The 23,042-nt window shown below is 51.7% G+C and overlaps 2 protein-coding genes across 2 annotated transcripts in view; one reads left to right on the forward strand and one right to left on the reverse strand.

Moving 5' to 3' along the window:
• LOC116830423 (butyrophilin subfamily 1 member A1-like) overlaps positions 1–7,546 on the forward strand; it is a 53,478-nt gene extending 45,932 nt beyond the window's left edge. The window contains exon 10 of the mRNA XM_075071996.1: positions 6,362–7,546. Within this exon, the coding sequence (XP_074928097.1) occupies positions 6,362–6,915 (554 nt within the window). The 3' untranslated portion in view covers positions 6,916–7,546. The remainder of the gene's footprint in view (positions 1–6,361) is intronic.
• The window catches only part of LOC116824950 (uncharacterized), a 954,865-nt gene that overhangs the window by 818,464 nt on the left and 113,359 nt on the right, over positions 1–23,042 (reverse strand). The window lies entirely within an intron of this gene.

Raw genomic sequence — 23,042 nt, forward strand, 5'->3', positions numbered from 1 at the left:
GGAGGCTCACACTGCTTCTGTAACTCGTACACTCAATACACAGAGCTCCAGTAGCCGGAGTGTAAACCCCACTTGTACCCTCAGCACTGAGCTCACTGGCACTGCCACAAGGCCCCCTCTCTCCACACCAGAAGAGGGAGTGCTAGGGGGCCATGACCCCATCACTTTTAAAAGTGGGAGGGTAGGCCTCCCACTTTTTACCGGTCATAAGGGTTAGGATAAGAGAGAAGCAACCAGGGGGTGGGGTCTTGGGGGGAAAAGGCAGAGTGAGGCGAAGGGGCAGAGTGAGGGCAGAGGTTCAGGGAGAAGGGGCAGTGCGGGGGCAGGAGCTTGGGGAGAAAGGGTGGCATGGGAGTGGGGCCTTGGAGAGAAGGGGTGGTACGGGTGGGCAGGTCCACGGTTTAGGCACTGGTGGCCCCTCTACTTTTAGGGAGCTTCTGTTACTCCTGGGGAGAGTATCGTCCCGGATCCTGATTCCAGGGGCCAAAGGCACCAACTTTCTTATGTGCCAGGAGGTGCTTGACCCACACACTGCCCCAGGCCCCACTCCCACTCCACCCCTTCCTCCAAGGCCCCACCCCAACCCTGCCTCTTTCCACTTTGCTCCACCCCCATCCCACCCCACCCCACCTCTTCCTGCCCTGTTCCGCCCCCTCCTCCAAGTGCACCCTGCCATTGCTCCTCCCCCTCACCCCAGTGCCTCTGGCAGGCCACTGAACAGCTGATCACAGCAGGAGGGAGAGGGAGGCACTGATCATCAGGGCCACTGGTGGGCAGAGGTGCTGGGGGGAGGGGGGGAGCTGATTGGCAGGGCTACCGGTGGGTGCTCAGCACCCACCACTTTTTTCCAAAGTGTCTCCAGAGTCTGTGTGTGAAGGTTCCCAGCACGTCTGATCCAGGGCTGGTTAATGAGAGCGAGGGGGGTAGTTGGCGCAGTCGTTAGACGGAGACACCTGAGCCCTGGAGCTCTGAGACAGTCTCGGTGACCATTATCTGCTCTGGGAGATGCCCAGTTGCAGCTGCGGAGGGTCTGTGCTGCTGGCAGAGTCCTGGGGACAAATCGCTCTGGGCAGAAAGTTCATGCTGGAGCCAAGACTCCATTTTCAGCCTGATTTGTGGAGGTGAGATCAGGAGCCCAGGGGGAATTTTTCTACCCGGGGCAAATTAAATAGCAACTGTGTTGCTGATGTCCTGAGTCTGGCCTGCACATAACTGCATTTCTGGGGGTGTTGACAGTCACTCACTGCAAGTCACTGTGATTTGGGCTCCTAAGTTGCTCAGACAGGTTTGCAGTGGAGCTGGGTGAAATTTGGGTGCAAATAGTTTTAGTCGACCTCAAATAAAAATTTTCAGCAAACAAACTATTTGCAAATCCATGTTGAGTTTTCTGAATCGTTTGAATGGACACGAAAAGGTGCCGCCACTTCCCTTCTAGCCCTTAGCCCAGTGGCTGGGCCCTCAGCTGGGAGCTCCAGCTTCAATTTCTCTGTGCGATGTGGGGCAGGAATTGGAATGCGGGTCTCCCCATCTCACATGAGGGCTGGAACCCCTGGGCTCCAGTTGTCTGATGTGGGGCTCCCTCAATCTCTCCTGCTGAAGACACTCCCTGTGTCTAAACACGGCCATGGGCACTGGGCCAGAGTGTGGGAGTGAGAATGACTCTGCAGCCTGGTGGATTGGGCCTCCACCTGGGAACGCCAAGTCCAGCTTCCCTGTCCCAGTGACCCTATAATTATTGATCCATAACCCCAGTGAGGGTAGGGGTTATGGCCCCTGGCACAGCAGTGTCTCAGCCATGTCAGTGCCCCCATGCAAACCCCTAGTGCAGACATGCTGCGTGGGTGTGAACTGGGCTTGGCCCCCGGTGCAGCTTCTCCCTGATGCAGGGGACAGGATCCTGAGGATCAGAAACATCCACAAACATACATGTCAAGATCTGCCTGACAATCCTGAGAGATTTGATTATCTGATTATTGTGTCTTTGTCCTGTGTGTGGGGAAGGCACCGACCTGCTCTTACTCACAAACCCACCACACATGGCCCCAGACCAACAGAGATTCCCTGGGGCCTGCCCCCCACGTCATCTCTCTACACCCATGGCACATGCCCCTCCCTTACCTTTCCCTCACCCCTGTGATCACCTGGCCCCTGCTTCTATTCTTCGCCCCCCCCCTCTCCTTTCAACCCCTTTCTGCTCCCCTTGGCCCCTGCCCCTATTTCCCCACTTCGTCTCCCTGGCACATACCCCTGCCCTCCACCCACCTCTGCCCTCTAGAACTCTCTCCCTTTGTCCCCCTGCCCTCCTGATACCTGCCTCTCTCTGGCAAACACCCTCTGCACCCTGGCACCCACCCATCGCTTCACCCCCTTCTACTTCCTGCAGGCCTCCAGACAGCAATTCTGGGCCCCTGGATGGAGCAGTCAGTGTGCCCCCAGGTACACACAAGCTGCACCCATGTGGACACAGTCCGCCTGACATTAGGGCGGTGCTGTGCCTGCGCTGGCTAGTGCCTAGTGAGCTGCCGGCTGCACTGCTGGCTGTGCTCTTCTGGCACGGCCAAGGCTTCCATGTGCCCGCCTGTCTAATCATGCAAACCCAATGACCTGTGCTCTGCCCCTCCCCTGAGGCCATGCTCCTGTCCCAACCCTACTCCAAGGCTCTTCCCCCGCTGACTCCATCCCCCCTCCCTCCGTCGCTTGCTGTCCCCTACCCTCACTCTTTCACCCGGCTGGGGCAGAGGGTTGGGGTGCTGGAGGAGATGTGGGGTGCAGATTGTGGGAGGGAGTTTGGGTGTGGGAGGGGATGTGGGGTTGGACTCTGAGAGGGAGTTTGGGTGTGGGAGGGGGTGCAAGCTCTGGGAGGGGGTTCAGGGTGCGAGCTCTAGGTTAGGGCAGGGGTTGCTGCAGGAGGCGGTCAGGGGGTCAGCAGTTACCATGGATGGCTTCCAAATGTGGCCGGCACACTCCTCTGGCAGTGGCTCCTAGGTGGGGGGTCGTTGTGATGGGTTCGGTCTCAGAGACCCCCTTGGGACTGTCACCTGATGTGTTGAAACTACCTCTGAGCCTGTTTTCCCTGTCAGCTTGGGACTCCAGAACCCTGTCTTGCTGAGCCAGACACACAAGCATGCTGCAACACAGATCCAGGTCTGAACCACATCTCCAAAGCTGCAGGCTTTAACTGAAAACCACTCAGTAGGCACTCCTGTCTCCAGCACCCAGATGCCCAGCTCCCAATAGGATCCAAACCCCAAATAAATACATTTACCCTGTATAAGCTTTATACAGAGTAAAACTCATAAATTCTCTGCCCTCTATGATAGAGAGGTATGCATAGCTGTTTGCTCCCCCATCACTTACTCTGGGTTAATTAATAAACAAAAGTGATTTTATTAAGTATAAAAAGTAGGATTTAAGTGGTTTCAAGTAATAACAGACAGAACAAAGTAAGTTACCAAGCAAAATAAAACAAAACATGCAAGTCGAAGCCTAATACATTAAGAAACTGATTACAGATGAAATCTCACCCCCAGAGATGTTCCAATAAGCTGCTTTCACAGACTAGACTCCTTCTTAGTCTAGGCCCAATCCTTTCCCATGGTATAGACCTTGTTCCAGCTCAGGTAGTAACTCGGGGATTTTTCATGACTGGCAGTCCCCTTTGTTCTGGTTCACCCTCTTTTATAGCTTTGGCACAAGATGGGAATCCTTTGCCTCTCTCTGGGTTCCCCTTCCCCCTTCTAAATGGAAAAGCACCAGGTTTAAGATGGATTCCAGTATCAGGTGACATGTTCACATGTCCTGTGAGACTTCATTACTCACTGGCTGGCACCCACATATACAGGAAGGTTTACAAGTAAATAAACCATTTACAACCAATTGTTCCAGTCAATGGGAGCCATCAAGATTCTAAGCCAGCATTAATGGCCTAGACTTTGAAGTCCTATCATAACTATGCAGAGTTATACTTCATATTTCTAGTTTCAGATACAAGAATGATACATACATACAAGTAGGATGAACACACTCAGTAGATTATAAGCTTTGTAATGATATCTTACAAGAGACCTTTTGCATAGCGCATATTCCAGTTACATTATATTCACACTCATGTTTATGAAAATATGCTTCTATGGCATGCAATGCAAGCCAATGGGAGCTGTGGAGTTGGCTCTCGGGGCAGGGGCAGCCCAGGGAGAGCCCCCCAGGGGCCACCGGTCACTTCCGGATCTGACGTGCAGTGAGGTTGGGCAGGAAGCCTGCCTTAGCCACGCTGCACTGCTGTCTGGAGACTCCTGGGCCCTTTTACATTGCCCGGCCCCCATGGGCAATTGCTCCCCACCCCCCTGCAGCGGGCCTGACCGCCTGGCATCCACCTCTCCCTTTTCCCGCTCTGATCCCATGTCTCCCTCCCTCCCATCACCCCTGTGCCTGCCACTGCCCTCACCCCAGATACCCACCCCGCCCCTCATCCTCTTCTGATCTCTTGGCTCCCGCCCTTCTCCTCACCCCCATCCCAACCCTTGCCCACCTGTGCCCATCCTTCTTCTAGCCTCATTCTGATCCCCTCTGCCCTTCTGGAGTCCTCCCATATACTCACTCCTCCCTCTGCCCCACTGGTGCCAGCCCCTTCCCCCTGCCCTCCTTTTGTCTTCCCCCTGATCAACCCCCTCAATCTCCCTGGCACCTGCCCCTCCCTTTGCCCCCTTCCTGCCTGCTGCCCACCCCTCTATGCCCCACTGGCTCCCCTCCCCTCTGCCCCAGCACCCACTTCTGCCCACCCCCCTTTCCCTCCTTTTGTCTGATCCTTCCTTTCCCTCCCCTTTTGTCCCTTGGCACCTGCCCCACCCCCTGCCCCTTTGGCACCCACCCATTCCCTTGTCCCCTGTGCCCCCTCATGCCTTCCCCTCCCCTTGCCCCTTGTTGGCCCTGGTGCTTGCCCCATCCCACACCACCACTGTCCCCCCAGTGTCCACCTCTCCCCCACTTTGCCCCCTAGTGCCTTTCCCTTCCTTCTCCCACACCGGCCCCCTCCCCTCCACTTGTCCCCGGCACAAGCTCCTTCCTCACCCCCTGTGCTCTAGTGCCTGCTCCTCCCCTCATGTTCCCTCGCCGGCCCCCAGTGCCTGCACCTCCCTTCACACCCCTCTGTCCTTCTAGGCCTGCCCTTTTCCATACTCCTCTCTCTGCCCCCTTGTGCGCACCTGTTCCCTCACCCCCCAATCTGCCTCCCTGCCCTCCTTGCGTCTGCACCTCTGCTTGACCCCCTGCAACTCTCCTGGGGTCTGCCCCTTCCCACCATTTTCCTCCCCTCACTCCCCCTATTCCCCTCTGGTGCCTGCCCCACCCCTTATCGCCTTTATCCCCTGTTCACCTGCACCTTCCCCTATCCCCTCCTTTGCCCACCTCATGCCTGCCCCTTCCCTTGCTCCCCTCTAGCCCCCGGTGCCAACCCCTCCTTTTTCACCCCCTCTGCCTCCCTGGTGCCTGCCCCTCCATTCACCCCTTCTGTCTGATGGTGCAACCCCCTTCCCTCTGCCCTCCTCTGTGCCCCAGTTCATGCCCCTTCTCCTACCCTCCTTTGCCCCCTAATGCCCACCCCTCCCCTCTTTTCCACTAGGCACTAGCCCCTCTCCTCATCCACCCTCTATCCCCTGGTGCCTGCCCCTCCTCTTCCCCTAAGCTCCTTGGCACCAGCCCCTCTGATCACCCCACTCTGTCCCCTTGACTCCTGCTCCTCTCCTCACCCTGCTCCGTCCTCCAGTGACTGCCTCTGCTCTAGATACCTCCTCTCCCCTGATGCCTGCCTCACTTTATCCCCCTGGTGCCTACCCCACTACTCATCCCCCCATCCCTGGCACCTGACCCTCTCCTTGACTCCCATCTGCCCCTCTGGAGTCCACCCCTCTCCTCATTTCCCCTGCCCCTTGGAGCTCCCCCCTATTCCCTTACACCCCTTTGCCCCTGGATGCCTGCCCCTTCCTTTGCTTCCCTGTGCCCCCGATGTCTGTCCCCTTCTTCTCGGTGCCCAGCCCTCCCCTCATCCCAAAACCTGCCCTCCCCCCCACTAGTGCCTGCCCCCCATTGCTCTTGTGCCTGCCCCTCCCCTTTCCTCTCCCAGCATCAGCCTGGTGCCTTCCTGTCACTCTGTTGCCCTCCCCTCCCCCACCCTCACAGACACCTCCCCTGCACACCTTCCTCTTGTTATTCCCCTTAAGTTCACTCTCGTGGGGAGACAGGGCCCTGAGTCCCCTTAAAGGGCAATGACCCCCCAGCACAGCAATTAATGTGGATGCAGGTTAATTTCCTTTGATCCCAGTGACCAGCCCCTGCCCCAGAACTGATTCTGTGACTCTCTCCCCAGTGGACATGACTCTGGATCCAGACACGGCAAATCCTTGGCTCATCCTGTCTGAGAATCAGAAATGTGTGAGATACGGAGACGCACAACAGGATCTGCCCAACAACCCTGAGAGATTTGATCCTTTTCCCTGTGTCCTGGGCACTGAGCGGTTCACGGGCGGAAGGCATTACTGGGAGGTGGAGGTGCGAGACAAGACTAGATGGACTCTGGGGGTTTGTAGGGACTCTATGAGCAGGAAGGTCACACCTACACCTGGGAATGGCTGCTGGGTCATGTGGCTGAGGGGTGGGGAATACAAGGCCGGCACCTCCACCTCTCCCCCCATCTCCGTGGGCATCCAGCCCAGCCGAGTGGGGATTTTCCTGGACTATGAGGCAGGCAAGGTCTCGTTTTACAATGTGACTGACAGTTCCCATCTCTTCACTTTCACTGGCACTTTCTCTGGGACTCTCCGCCCTTATTTCTACCCTGGTCACAAAGCTGGGGGTACAAACGTGGCTCCCCTGATCCTCTGCCCAGTCCCAGCCCAGGCCGGAGGGAATCTCTGCACCTGACAGTGACATCCGCCGGACGGACTCTCCCCTCCCAGCATTGCTGATCTTCCTGCCCCCACCCCCTCACACACATAGTGGTGGGAGCCAGTTACTGCAGGCTACTGGACTTTTTGTGCTGACCGGACGCTGCCAGTTTCCCTTTTTAACTGGAAGTTCCAGTCGAAAATCAGACACCTGGCAACCCCTAGCCCTCACCTTTCCTCATCCCCTGCTGATGTTGTTGGATCAGGGTCATTCACTCCTGTCAGAATTTTCTATCCTTGTGAAATCTCAGTGTAAAATGTGAAAGAAAAAAGATTAGTCTTGTATTTACATCTCGTTACAGTAATATTTTCTAAATTAGAATATTTTTGTTTACATTTTAACAGTATTTCAAAAACAAGCACCTAAACATATTTTTAGAAATGTATTTATTTTTTGATTCCTCCCTCAAATCTATATTGAAGTTTAACTTCTCTAAATAACGTCATTTGTATTTCAACTGTGGAATTTTAAAATAACAAAATAAACTATTAAATTGTCAGACTGGGGTGTTCAGTTACAATGTACATATGTCAAAAACACCACAACTACACGCATGTGCAGCTGCTCTCTGTCTTTCTTTCTCCCCCTCTCGTTATTGTGTTGACTGGTTCTCTCTGGAAGGTAGGGCACATACGTCCACCTCCTACACGACAACTACACACATGTGCAGCTGCTCTCTGTCTTTCTTTCTCCCCCTCTCTTTATTGTGTTGACTGGTTCTCTCTGGAAGGTAGGGCACATACGTCCACCTCCTACACGACATCTTTGAAAATTAATAGGTGAAAAAAATGATAGAATTAACTTAAATATATTGCTTATATAATCTTGTGTGAGTTAATTAATATTCTTTTAAAAAATCACATGAATTAATGCTGACAGAAGTTCAATTTGTAGCTACATATAATTGGTAATCAAGATATGATCCTTCCTTTCTTTTTCTCACATCAATGAACAAAACACAATCCCCAACCTCAAATGCTATCTTCCTATATACAGAAATCTCTTCTACAATCTCCATTTTTTAGTTTTATTTTTCTTTAGAAATATCATTTGCAGGCAATGTAATGTGTCCCCTGTTGATTTCAATGTACTGCTGGGTTCTTCATGTTCTTGGTTCTAAGGACACAGCAAATGTAGTTTGGTAAAGAAATCGAGAAGCGGGTGTAACTCCTTTACTGAATCTTCACAAATTAAGTGCCAGCGTCTCCAATACAATTAAGTTAATAACACATTACATGAAATCTGGTGAAGCTTTATTGGAAACATTTCTTCTCAGCTGCAAATCAGTCAAAAGGGTGGTTATTTTCTTTGTATTCTAAACTGCATGTGACAAGAAAAATAAGTTGCTCCAGGAAATTTATCACAATTCCTCTGGGTTCTGTCCATCACCTGCTGGAATACTCTGTAAGAATAGTAACTGATTGGTCTAATTCCTTGAAATTAGTGATTAAACCTCATTTCTTGAATTTAGAAAAATACCTTCCTGTTTGCTCAGCCAGATGTGGAGTGCTCTTGGCAAATCTTTCCAGGTGACCATGCCTCCAAGTGCCAGGTGATCCCCAGTATGGAGCAATGGTGAGGTGCTGGACCTCATCAGTGTTTGTGGGGAGGAAGCTGTCCAGTCCCAGCTGCGCTCCAGCTGAAGGAATTACAAGGGACATGATGAAAGGGGCCATGACCGGGATGCACTGCAGTGCAAGGTTAAAGTGAAGGAGCTGCAGAATGCCTACTGCAAAGTCTGCAAAGCAAACCGCCGCTCTAGTGATGCCCCTGCGACCTGCTGTTTCTACAAAGAGCTGGACACGATACTTGGAGGCGACCCCACCTTCACTCCGAGTACCACCATGGACACTTCAGAGCCCAGTTCAACAAAGGAGGAGGAGGAGGAGGAGGAAAAGGGGAGCGAGGGTGCTGAGAAGGAGGAAGAAACCCCAGAATCCCTAGGTGCATGCAACCAGGAGCTGTTCTCAAGCCAGGAGGAAGGTAGCCAGTCACAGCAGCCAGTGCTTGGGGAAGACAAACACCGGAAGAGGTTCCCGGTAAGTGGCTTTTATTTTGGGAAGGAAGTTATCCAGTGCAGGCTCTTTGAGCGAGGAGGGTAAGGGCTACATGCATGTCTAGATGTGGAATAGGTGATTGATGTGCTCTCTCACATCGTGGTAATCGGCCTCAGTGATCGCTTCAGAGGTCTATGCCAGAACTTGGGCAATGTGCTTGCACAGATTTCTTGGGAGAGCCACTGTGGCTAATATGGCTAACATGCTAACATGTCCGCGCCACTTTGCCATGAGGAGCAGGGGGATCATTGCTGCACACAGGCAAGCTGCATATGGGCCTGGGCAGAAACTGCATTGTAGTAGAAGACCCTTCCTGGCTTCCCAGGTCACCCTCAGCAGCAAGATATCTTCCAGGATGAACTCCTGTGGAAAATGTGGGGACAGTGTTCAGTACAGTGGTGCCCTGCAGCTGTTGGCTCTCTCCAAGGCACAGAAACACAGAGGACAGTACAGCCATGAAACAATGAGTCCCCCTTGACCCTGTGCTCACTTACCATTTTGAGGCTCCCGTGGGTTATGTGCGCTCGCTTTGGGATGGGGAAATTATGCTATTGTGTAGACTGTGTTTGCCCTCCTTAAATATGAGGGAATTATTGCTCTGTCTTGTGTGAACAATGCTGCCTCTGTTAAGTGTTGCACTTTGCCTTTACAGATGCAACTTTGAGATCTCAGACATCCATCTTATCACCAGCCGAGAGACTGCAAAGAATCAGGAAGAGGCCATGTAGAAGCAAAGAGGACATGCTGCATGAAGTCATGCAGAGAGAGGGACGGTGAAGAAATTTGGCAACATGTGACCTCCAGAAGAAGAAAGAGGAGCAGCCATGTGCCAGCTATGGAGATACAGATGAGCAACCATTTTCATGTTCTTTCCACAGGTACTAATGCGGAGAGTGGACTAGATGGTACATCTGAGAGAAGGGAGCAGAAGGAGACTCCACCAATTGGAAGGCATGTGATGAATTGCCCTAGGGATGGGGATTCCACGACCACCGCTCCCAAGAGAAGGAGGAGGGTGGTGATGGACGGGGACTTCCTCCTCAGGGGCACTGAGTCATATATCTGCCACCCCAACTGAGAAAACCGAGAGGTCTGCGGCTTGCCAGGAGCTAGGATTCACAGTGTGATGGAGAGAGTGCCGAGACTCATCAAGCTTCTCCATGTGGGCACCAATGATACTGCCAAGAATGACCTTGAGCAGATCACTGAAGACTACGTGGCTCTGGGAGGAAGGATAAAGGAGTTTGAGGCGCAAGTGGTGTTCTCGTCCATCCTCTCTGTGCAGGGAAAAGGCCTGGGTAGAGATCATCAAATTGTGGAAGTCAACAAATGCTATGCAGGTGACGTCGGAGAGAAGGCTTTGGATTCTTCGACCATGGGATGGTGTTCCAAGAAGGAGGAGTGCTAGGCAGAGACAGGCTCCACCTAACGAAGAGAGGGAAGAGAATCTTTGCAAGCAGGCTGGCTAACCTAGTGAGGAGGGCTTTAAACTAGGTTCACCAGGGGAAGGAGACCAAAGCCCTGAGGTAACTGGGGAAATGGGATACCGGGAGGAAGCATGAGCAGGAGCGTGCAAGAGGGGAGGACTCCTGTCTCAGACTGAGAAAGTGGGACAATCAGCAAGCTGTCTTAAGTGCCTATACACAAATGCAAGAAGCATGGGAAACAAGCAAGGAGAACTGAAAGTCCTGGCACAGTCCAACGAGAATATGATCATGAACGTGTGATGGGAATAAGAGTAGACTTGGTGGGATAACTACATGATGGAGTACTGTCATGGTTTGGATATAAACTGTTAGGAGGGACAGCAGGACAGAAAAAGATCGGGGGTTGCTTGTATGCTAAGAAGCCAGTATGACAGCTCAGAGCTCGTGGTATTGAACTGCAGAGAAAACCTGATGAATCTCTGGATCTAAGTTTAGAATTGTGAGCAAGAAGGTGTGTGTGTCTGGTGGAGTCTTACTATATGACACCAGACCAGAGGGATGAGGCTGGACGAGCATGCATCTGCGAGCTGGCCAAAAGTACTAGATCGCGGCCCTGGTACTCATGCGAGACTTTAATCACTCTGAATACCTGCTTGGCGAGTAGCAATACAGCGATGCACAGACACAATCAGGAGTTTTTGGAAAGTGTGAGGACAATTTCCTGGTACAAGTGGCTGAAGAACAACTAAGGGCAGAGCTCTTCTTGACCTGCTGCACACAAACAGAGAAGAATGTAGTAGGGGAAGCAAAAGTGGATTGGGAACCTGGGGAGCAGGGCCGCCCAGAGGATTCCGGGGGCCGTGGGGCCGTCGGCGGCAGGGGCTCGGGATTCTCCCGCAGAGTGTGCCTGCGGAGGGTCCGCGTGGTGCCCGCGGCTCCAGGTGGAGCTCCTGCAGGCATGCCTGCGGAGGTCCACCGGAGCCGCAGGACGCAGGACCGCTCCGGCAGCCACACACTGGGGACGTCCACCGAGCCACGGGACCGGCAAGCAGCAGGCGCCCCCCCCCCACATGGCAAAATGTCTAGAGCCGGCCCTGTTCTGCGGGTGGGTGCGGGGCAGCTTCTGTTTCCGGACCTGCCGACCAAAGTGCCCCGAAGACCCGCAGCGGGGGCCCCCCGCCGGCGAATTACCGCGAAGCGGGACCCGCCGCCGAAGTCCAGCCCCACACAAGACCAGGAGCAGAAGTAAGCTCCAGGGCCCAGCCCTGGCAAGAGTTTCCGGGGCTTTCCCAGAGCAGTGAAGGACTCCACCCCGGGGCCCCAAAAAACTCTCGTGGGGGCCCGAAGAGCCCGGGGCCGGGCAAAGCCCCTCTTGCCGCCCACCGTCATGGCAGCCCTGCCTGGGAGGCAGTGACTATGAGATGGTAGAGTTCAGGATCCTGACACAAGGAAGAAAGGAAAGGAGCAGATAGCAGGCCCTACTTCAGAAAAAGCGACTTTGTGACGCCCGGGGCTGCAATGGCATGATCCCCCGGGAAAATGATATGGGGGAAAGGAGGTGCCAGGAGACCTTGCTGTATTTTAAAAGAATCCCTTATTGAGGGTTTGCCAGGAAAAAACGCATACCCGATGTGTGAGAAGAATAGTTAAATACGGATGTCCTAAAGCATAAGTCCAAATTCTGGAACCTTAGCGTCCAAATGGTGCGGTGCTGCAGAAGACCTCCAGCTTAATTCCAATCCTCTAGATCTGGATAGCGCTGCCACCAGCCAGAATTCCAGTGTCATGGCTCACTCTGGGTCTCCCGAAACTCCGCTGGGGGACCCCAAGACTTCGAGATGCCCTGAGTCTCACAAACAAAGGGAAATAACCCACTTCCCTTCCCCCTCTTTACACTGCCTCCAGCATCTTCCTCCCCTCGGGCACTGTTAGGAGATTACCCTGCTTCATTCCTTGAAACAAACACACACAGAGAGATCAGGTTTCTTTCACCCTCACTCAGAGCTCCCTGCAATGCAGCTTCTGTAACTCCTAACACAAAGAGTTTATTCTCTTCCCCGCCTGCTCTCTTCCAGTCCCACCAATCCCTGTGAGCTGCAGACTCAATCCCTCTGAGCCCCTCAACGTAGGAAAAATCCAACAAGTTTTAAAAAGAAACTTTATAAAAAAGAAAGAAAAGACATAAAATGTCTCTGTATCAAAGGCGTGACCAGATAGTTACATGGATTGAGAGCGTTAAAAAAAATGACATAAACAGCGCTATTCAAAAAGAAATAACAATTTAAAAACATGTCCAGCAAAACATACACACATGTTATACAAAACAATATAAAAACCGCTATATGGTCATTATCGCCTGTACCGTTGAACTGGAAACAGAAGATTAGAGAAGGCTGACTGGATAGAAAGATATCTACCTCTTCACAGGACGTAGGAAGAGAGCAACAGAACGAGAACAAAGACACACCCCAAAAATTCCTCCTCTGAGCTTTAGAAAAATCCGGTTTCCTGATGGTTTAACCTGGTGCAGCACATTTGCGTATTGGCACCTTTATTTGAACCCATTACAAGGTAAAGTAAGAAACATTAACCCTTTAGCTAATCTGTTAATGACATGAAGCGCGAGCTAGCTTGACTATCAGCTCGAAATCCATTGCAGGATTTTAAACGCAAAAAGAAGAGCTTAAGAAATGGGGAAGATATCCGACGAACAACTGACACAAGGAGGAATATCCAATAAATATTTGAGCTGCAAGGCCATGAAAGCAGCAGTGAAATCAGAGCCAATCACACTTGGAGTCTGAGCTAGTTAGGATTGTTAAGAATATACGAAGAAGGTCTTGCAGGTATGTTAGCAACAAGAGAAAGCAAGAAAGTTCGGGCCCTTACTGAATGAGGGATGGGCAACCTAGCTGACATTGAGGAGGGAAAAAAGCTATGTAGTCAATGACTTTGCCTCTGTCTCACAAACAAGATCAGCTCCCAGACTGCTGCACTGGGCAGCCAGTATGGGAGAAGGTGACGAGGCCCTCTCGTGAGAAAGAATGGTTACAGGATATTATTAGAAAAATTGGGACGAGCACATAGTTCCATGGGGCAGATGCACTGGCATCCGAGGGTGCTAAGAGCAGTGGCGGATGTGATGCAGAGCCATTGGCCAATTATCATATGAAACTCCGGTGGGCGAACGGGTGAGGTCCCGGATGACTGGAAATAAGGCTGTTAGTGTCCATCTTCAAAAATAGAGAAGAAGGAAGGATCTGGCGGAACTACAAAGCCAGTCCAGCCTCACCTCAGTCCATGGAAAAAATCAATGGAGCGAGTCCTCAAAGGAATCAATTGAGAAGCACGTTAGAGGAGAGGAAAGTGATCAGGAGACAGTCAGGACGGATTCACCAAGGCAAGTCAGCCTGACTAACCTAATTCCTTCCATGAGAGACTAACTGAGCGTGGATGAGGGGAAAGCAATGGATGTGTTATTCCTTGACTTTAGCAAAGCTTTTGATACGGTCTCACACAGTATTCTTGCCAGCAAGTTGAAGTATGGGCTGGATGAATGGACTATAAAGTGGATAGAAGGCTGGCTAGTTCTGCAGAAAAGGATCTAGGGGTTACAGTGGATGAGAAGCTGGATGAGTCAACAGTGTGCCCTTGTTGCCAAGAAGGCTAATGGCATTTTGGGCTGTATAAGTAGGGGCATTGCCAGCAGATTAAGGGACGTGATCATTCCCCTCTCTTCAACATTGGTGAGATCTCATCTGGAGTATTGTGTCCAGTTTTGGGCCCCACACTACAAGAAGGATGTGGAAAAATTGGAAAGAGTCCAGCAGAGGCCAACAAAAATTATTAGGGGGCTGGAGTGCATGACATGAGGAGAGGCTGAGAGAACTGAGATTGTTTAGTCTGCAGAAGAGAAGAATGAGGGGGGATTTGATAGCTGCTTTCAACTACCTGAAAGGGGGTTCCAAAGAGGATGGATCTAGACTGTTCTCAGTGTAGCAGATGACAGAACAAGGAGTAATGGTCTCAAGTTGCAGTGGAGGAGGTTTAGGTTGGATATTAGGAAAACATTTTTCACTAGGAGGGTGGTGAAGCACTGGAATGGGTTACCTAGGGAGTTGGTGGAATTTCCTTCCTTAGAGGTTTTTAAGGTCAGGCTTGACAAAGCCCTGGCTGGAATGATTTAGTTGGGAATTGGTCCTGCTTTGAGCAGGGGGTTGGACTAGATGACCTCCTGAGGTCCCTTCCAACCCTGATATTCTATGATTCACCCACCTCTGTCCCCCCATTTAACACCCTGGCATCCACCTGTCCCCTCACTCCCCTCTTCCCCAGGTGCCTGCCTCTCCCCTTACCGCTTCTCTATCCACCTGCTGTCTATCTCCTCCCCTCACACTCTCTACCCCTTGGCACACGTCACTTTCCTCACCCCTCTCACCTACCTGTCACCCACTCCTCCCCTCACCCGTCTCAGCCACATGATGCTCGCCCTTCTCCTCATCCTTTGTGACAAAATTGGAATTTTCTGTAATATTTTATGACCCCTGTGTGTGCCCTAGTTTCCCCCATAAGCTGTACTGCAACCCAGTGGATATGAAAGAGTTAATACAGCTCATAGAGATAGACTCATAGACTTTAAGGTCAGAAGGGACCGTTATGATCATCTAGTCTGACCTCCTCCACAATGCAGACCACAGAATCTCACCCACCCACTCCTGTAACAAACTCCTAACCTATGTCTGAGTTACTGAAGTCCTCAATTCATGGTTTAAAGATTTCAAGCTTCAGAGAGTTCTCCAGCAAGTAACCCATGCCCCATGCTGCAGAGGAAGGCGTAAAACCTCCAGAGCCTCTGCCAATCTGCCCTGGAGGAAGATTCCTTCCCGACCCCAAATATGGCGATCAGCTAAACCCTGAGCATGTGGGCAAGACTCACCATCCAGCACCTAGGAAAGAATCCTCTGTAGTAACTCAGATCTCATCCCATCTAACATCCCATCACAGACCATTTGGCCTATTTACCTGGTAATAATCAAAGATCAATTGCCAAATTAATTGCCAAAATCAGGCTATCCCATCATACCATCCCATCCATAAATTTATCAAGCTTAGTCTTGAAGCCAGATATGTTTTTTGCCCCCACTACTCCCCTTGGAAGGCTGTTCCAGAACTTCACTCCTCTAATGGTTAGAAACCTGCATCTAATTTCAAGTCTAAACTTCCTAGTGTCCAGTTTATATCCATTTGTTTTTTGTCCACATTGGTACTGAGCTAAATAATTCCCTCTCCTCCCTGATATTTATCCAATCTGAGATATTTTATAAAGAGCATGCATAATCGGTCCCTGTCAGCCTCTGTTTGGTTGGGCTAAAACAAGCCAAGCTCTTGTGAGGTCGCCTGTCATAAAGACAGGTTTTCCGATCCGGCGATCATCTGGTAGCCTCTTACTCTGTACCTGTTGCAGTAGTTGAATTCATGCTTTCTATAAACATGGGGAGACCAGAACTGCACACATGTTTTCCAGGATGAGGTCTCACCAGTGCCTTTATAACGGTACTAACACCTCCTTATCTTTACTGGAAACACCTCGCCTGATGCAATTCTAAAAACCACAATTAGCTTTTGTTAATGGCCAGAGGGCCATCACATCTGGCAAGCTCATAGCCGATCCTCTGGATCAACTAATACTAGAGCCGAGGTGCCTGTCTCCTCCTCTGTTGCTTTCAATTGATAGTGTCCCCAATTTATAATATAACCAAGATTCTTGTTATTAATCCCTAAATGCATGACCTTGCATTTTTCACTATTAAATTTCATCCTATTACTATTACTCCAGTTTACAAGGTCATCCAGATCTTCCTGTGTGATATCCCGGTCCTGTATGATATCCCTGGATCAGAGCAGGAGACAGGAGGTGTGTGTGTGTGTGTGTGTATGTGTCTGTCATCTGGCTCTCTGGGGCGGAAGGGAGAGGATCATTAAAGGACTGTCTAAAACCAGCCCAAATCAATAGAAGATCCAGCTAGGGAAAGAGATGCCCCCAGGAACTGAACAATCAACACAGGAAACCCCAGCAGGCAGGACTTGGGAACTGAGCTGGAGAACACGGGAACGGAGGCTTTTTGGAGGGACACAGGCAGGAGCCCAGACTGGGGGAGACAAAGAGAGAGAGACAGAGATGGAGTCTATCACAGCTTAGATGGCCCATCCAGGTGGTGGTTTTACCAGGCTGGACTGTGGCTTAAATCTGCCTTGCCGTGCTGGTCAAAGGACAATAAGTTTCTGTAGCTAGATACGTCAAAGTGAGAATTTTCTGTAATATTTCTATGATCCTTGTGTATGCCTCAGTTTCCCCAATGTTCTGCATTGTTACCAGTGGATGACAAAGGACCGTTTGCTCTCAGGGCAGGCTGAGAGACATAGATATCTGTTTCTCAATGACCCGTCTGTGGATAGCGCCGGTGCCTGAGATCTCCCTGGCACAGTTTAGGGAGGCAGCAAGCGATCCCTGGTATGTAAAAGATTGAGAAACACTGGTCTAGCTGTCTGAGTGGGAATGGGCCATTGGAAATAGGGTGGCTGAAGTCAACCCCCTCTCAATGGGGAATCCGATTACCAGGGCACTGACACTTAGCAGCCAATGACCCAGAGAAAGAGAGAGAGAGAGAGATTTCCCCACTTTTCAGCAGGGAAGCTGAGCAACATTCCCCAGCTCCAGGTCTGGAGAGGTCTGAGGTGGGGGATAAGAGCTGGTGGCTGGAAGGGACTCTGGAGCCTGGAGGAGAGAGACAAAAAGGGAGAGCAGGAGAGAGACAGGGCCAAGGACAGAGTCCATCAAAGCTTAGCTGGCCCACTAGGACACTGGCATTGGCCACATGGACTATGGGGTGAGTTCTGCCTGTCTGGGCTGACTTAAGGACTATGGGATCCTGTAGCCAAGTGACTAATCAATGGTTCCCTTGTTTGCAAAGGCTGCCTGTCTCTCTGAAAATAGTCCCTGTGAGTATCACGCCCTGATGGGCACAGTATGGGCCTTCCACTGGAGTGGGAATCTGGCTGGGCTGGATTCACTGCAGGGAGCCATGGAGAGAGATGGGGTTGCTGGTGCCGGTGGCCCAGTCTTGGAGCCTTGGAGGCCAGAGGCCTGCCCGTGTGGAGCTGGGGGGTGCTTGGGGCCATGCACATGAAAGGGGTCGCTCCCAGGTGACTGGTTACCAGCTGGGCATAGACCAGACCCTGGGATTCCATGACACCCCCTTGTGCCCTTGGCCTATCCACACCCCCGTTACCCCTCCTGGCACCCGCACTTCCCCTCACCTGCCTCTGACCCCCCCAGTGCCTATTGCTTCCCTCTTCCCGCTGGCACCTGCCTCTCCCTTACCTCATCACCCCTGTGCTCCCCGCTTCCCTCACCCCTTCTCTGCTGTCTACCCCTCCCCTTGTTCTTCTGCTCCCATGATGCCTGCCCCTCCCCTCACCGCCTCTGTCCCCCAGCACTAACCTCTCTCCCTCAGCCCACTCCGTCCGCTGTCACCCACTGCTCCTCTCACCCACATTTGCCCTCTGGAGCCTGCTCCTCCCCTCTGCCCTCCGGCTCACACCTCTCCCATCGTCCCGCTCTGCTCCCCTCCCTCCCCTCCACCCTCCTCTGCCTACCTACTACCCGCCCCTCTCCTTGACCCCTCTGCCCCCTAGTGTCCATCCCTCTTCTTTTTCCCCTCTGTCCCCGGCAACAACTTCTCTCATTGCAGCCCTCTCACCACCTCCCATGCCCCCTCCCCTCCACCCTTCTCTGATCACCTAGCGTCCACCCCTCTTCCTTGCCCCAGTCTGTCCCCTCATGCCCATCCCTCCTCTTGGCCCCCTTCCCATCCCTGGTGCCTGCCTCTCTCCTCACAGGTAGACAGTACCCTGGCTCCCCTTAATGGGCAACAGTGCCCCACATAGCAATTAATGGGGACACCCATGCAGCTGTGCCGCTGTAGCGCTTCACTGAACACACTGTTGAGCCAACGGTAGAGATTCTTCTGTCGATGTCATTAATCCACCTCTGCGAGAGGCAGTAGCGATGTTGGTGGGAAACGCACTTGTGCCAGCATAACACTGTCTAGACTGGGAGTTAGGTCGGTATAACTGCATCACTCAGGGCTGTGGATTTTTCATACCGCTGAACGACACAGTTATACCAATGAAAGTTTATAGTGTAGACTTGGCCTGGGTGGGACCTGGGGGGTTGTAGGGAATGTGTGAGTGGGAAGGGGGAGATTTCCTGTTCAGCTAGGGATGAATACTGGGTGTTGTACCACAGGAATGGCGATAGATACACCTCCCACCAAACCTGCCTCAAACTGGATGTGAGGCCCAGATGGGTGGGGATTTTCACAGATTATGAGGCAGGTGAGGTCTCGTTTTACAATGTGACTGACAGAATCCTTCTCCTCATTGTCACTGACACTTTCTCTGAGGGCATGTCTACACTACAGACTTACATTGAACTATGCTAGGTCAACTTACAGCCAGTACAGTAATTAGTGGAGTGGTTGATGTCCACACTGCCCTCCTTCTGTCAGTGGTGCCTGTCCTCACCAAGAGCGCTTCCACCGACTGAAGAGGGACAATGTGGTGGTCTGAGAGCCAGGGCTCTCAGCTCCATGCAGCTAACCGCCGGGAGCCCAGCGACCGCTCCAGGCTCTTGGCTGGGAGAGAGGGGGCAGCTGCCCAGGCTTCTCAGCTCTCCGTGTGGAGTGGGGAGCCAGGGGAAACTGGGCTCTCCCTGTCTGGCTTTCTTGTCAATCTGGAGCTGTGAAATTGACAAGACAGCCAGCAGCCCATGCAAGTAAGGCAGCGTCTACACAGACACTGTGTCACCCTAACAACACCAACATAAGTCCTATGCCTCTCATGGAGGTGGAGTTATTATGTGGGTGTAGTAGGGCACTTATATTGGCTGGACAAGGCTGTTGTATGCTCACTGAGGGCATGTCTACACTTACCTCCGGAGTGACTGATCCGGCGGGGGTCGATTTATCGCGTCTAGTGAAAACATGATAAATTGACCCCCGAGTGCTCTCCCATTGACTCCGGTACTCCACCAGAGCGAGAAGCATAGGCAGAGTCAACAGGGGAGTGTCAGCAGTCGACTTATTGCAGTGAAGACACCGTGATAAGTAGATCTACGTACGTCGACTTCAGCTGTGTGATTCACGTAGATGCAGTTGCGAAACTTAATCCCCCCCAGTGTAGACCAGGCCTGACATAATTAAGTTGATGTAAGCTGTCTTACGTCGACCTAATTGTGTAGTGTAGACCAGGCCTGAGACACTCCTGCCTTTCTTCTATCCTGGTAACAAAGATGGGAGTAAAAACACAGCTCCCCTGATAATCTCTGCAGTACTATCTCGGGGCTGAAGGAATCTCTGTCCCTGACAGTAACTCCCATGGGAGGCAGAAGGGGGATGCAGCCTGTGGGGGTACAGGGGCAGAGGGGGTGCAGGCTGCTGGGCTGTGGGAATGCTGTGGCAGTGCAGGGGCAGGTGTAGCCCATAGAGCTAGCCTAGCATTTTATTTTACTTAGTAGTAATGCAAGGAACCTACAGGCCTGTATCCTGTAAGATATTGGTTTAAGCAGTTTAACATAAGTGAAGCAAAGGCCTATAACCATTAGGAGAAATAAAATGGCCTAACAGCTGCCCTAGATTTTGGGGAACAGGGAATAGCTTGCTGAAGAGGGAACCTGGTACATAACAAGACTAGGCAACCACAGGAACAGTAAACAGAGATTAGGCTTGGCTATTTTGGGATAAAATTGTTTGCAAATATTTAACCACAAATGTGCTTTAGCAATACTTGATGTACTGTATATGGTAATGAGCTAAAAGACATTAATAAGTTAATCTATAGGATAAAGGCACCCTGATATTATGTGGGAGAGGAAGTTAGATATGGACATGGGAGGCTGGGCATCTGAATGAACATTCATGATAATCCCCAGGCCCTATAATAAGACAGGTTACCATGTAGCTAGGGAGCAAGATTTCTATCACTGACCCTTCACTAACCTTTGGGCATTGGGGTCTGGACCATTGGACTCATGTGGCATATCAGGGACAGGGCTGGTTCTTTGTCTCTTACCACCAGCTCCCCAAGGAAGGGTGTGAGTATAAAGCACGTGCCAGGAATGACACCAAAGATTCCCCTAGGACCATATCCCTGCTATGTGATTTTGGAGCTTTCTTGTCTTTCCCGGTTGTGTGAATAATTTCCTGCTTTACTTCCAGTGTGAGCATCTTTGTCGTACACCCCGGGGCTCCCCACAACACACTGAACTTGTCAGTGTTAATTCTGTTGTGTCTGATTCTGGGACTAGGCCTCTTTTGCCCCCAGCTCATTAAATTAGTATTAATTTGCAAAGGATACCATTAATAACCATTAAAGTATCAGGCTACACAGGGCATGTTGGGGTGGCTGCTGTGCCCAAGGGTAGGATGGGGAGGGGGCTGCAGCAGCAGGAAGGGAAGAGCCCAGACCACACAAGGAAGATGCTGGGAAAGAGGGTGAGGATGTGACAAGATGGGCCTTGGGTATCCCCGCTCCTGGAGAATGCTGGAGTGTATGATACTCACTGCCGGTCCATCTACACAGCAGCAGCAGCTGGAAGGTGTCATTCCCAGCTCAGATAGACATACACAAGCTAGCTTGCTCCAGCTAATGCCTAAAAATAGCAGTGTGGCCATGGCAGCTCAAGCTGACCATTTGCACAGGTAACCTGGTGGTCCAGCGGGACTGGCTTTGGGCACTAGCCTGAGCCACTGCCCATGTACTGCAGCCCCACTGCTGCTCTTAGTGAGCTGCTGGAGCAGAGCTAGAGCATGTACGTCTGCGCGTGCTGGGAATCACAGATCCTAGCTGCTGTGTAGATGCCCCTGGGAACCAGTGAGGCTGGCAGAGCACTGCTCCATTCAGTGTCTGAGCCCTGACTGATCAGCATGGCCTGCCATGAGCCTCTGCATCCCCTAACAACCAGCTCCAGCTGGCTAAGGCCGTGGCTACACTCGAAACTTCAAAGCGCTGCTGCAAGAGCACTCTCGCGCCAGCACTTTGAAGTGTGAGTGTGGTCACAGGCCAGCGCTGGGAGAGAGCTCTCCCATCACTACAGGTACTCCACCTCCACCAGGGGATTAGCTTACAGCACTGGGAGTGCGGCTCCCAGCGCTGGGGCACTATTAACACTGGTGCTTTATGGCACTGTAACTTGCTGCGCTCAGGGGTGTGTTTTTTCACACCCCTGAGCGAGAAAGTTGCAGCACTGTAAAGCACCAGTGTAGCCATAGCCTAAGTCAGGGTCTCTCAACGGTGCAGTTCCCCCCTCTTCCTGCCCCAACCAAACTTATCCATTAAAACAGTTAACAATCAACGTTCTGTTTATTGTTATAATTTTGGAGGGGGGGGTGTGGGGTGGAGGGAATTTCCCGTTATTTCATTTTATCCGTCCAGGGGCTGAGAATGGGTCCTGCCGCTGGGGAAGGGAGGCCTGGAGGGTTGCAAAACAAGCTTGCCCCACACTCACTCTGCAGTGGCAGCTTCTGTCCCATAGGGCTGAGCCCTGCTCCACACTCTGGCTATTGTGACCTGGCACACGGGATTACAGCACCACTCAAGCCTGGTCTACACTACGCGTTTAAACCGAATTTAGCAGCATTAAACCGAATTAACCCTGCAGCCATCCACACAACGAGGCCCTTTATATCGATATAAAGGGCTCTTTAAACCGATTTCTGTACTCCTTCCTGATGAGGGGAGTAGCGCTGAAATCGGTATTGCCATGTCGGATTAGGGTTAGTGTGTTCACAATTCGACGGTATTGGCCTCTAGGCGCTATCCCAAGTGCACCATTGTGACCTCTCTGGAAAGCAATCTGAAACTCGGATGCACTGGCCAGGTAGACGGGAAAAGCCTTGCGAACTTTTGAATTTCATTTCCTGTTTGGCCAGCGTGGAGAGCTCATCAGCACAGTTGACCACGCAGAGCTCAGCACAGATAACAATGCAGTCTCCTAAGAATCGAAAAAGAGTTCCAGCATGGACCGCACGGGAAGTACTGGATCTGATCACTGTATGGGGAGAGGATTCCGTGCTAACAAAACTCCATTCAAAAAGATGAAATGAAAAAACATTTGAAAAAATCTCCAAGGCCATGATGCAGAGAGGCCACACCAGGGACTCAGTACAGTGCCGTGTGAAAGTTAAGGAGCTCAGACAAGCCTACCAGAAAACCAAAGAAGCAAACGGAAGGTCTGGGGCAGGGCCGAAAACATGCCGCTTCTACGCTGAGCTGCATGCAATTCTAGATGGAAACCTTGCCGCCATCCATGTGGATTTGGTGAAATGTCCCTTGTGATCCACCAGTGCTGCAGCACCATGGAAAAAGTATCCCTTACGGTTTATGTACTGGGTGCCCTGGTGCCCGGTGCCAAGATAGGAGATATGGGTTCCATCTACTATCCCACTACAGATAGGGCATCCCATTGCAGCAAAGCCATCCACTATGACCGCACATTTCCGCAGTCACTTACCTTTCGTAGCAGCAGCTTAGTGATTGCTTTGGCTACTTGCATCACAGC

Source organism: Chelonoidis abingdonii, chromosome 13, assembly GCF_003597395.2.
Source record: "Chelonoidis abingdonii isolate Lonesome George chromosome 13, CheloAbing_2.0, whole genome shotgun sequence".
NCBI lineage: Eukaryota > Metazoa > Chordata > Testudines > Testudinidae > Chelonoidis > Chelonoidis abingdonii.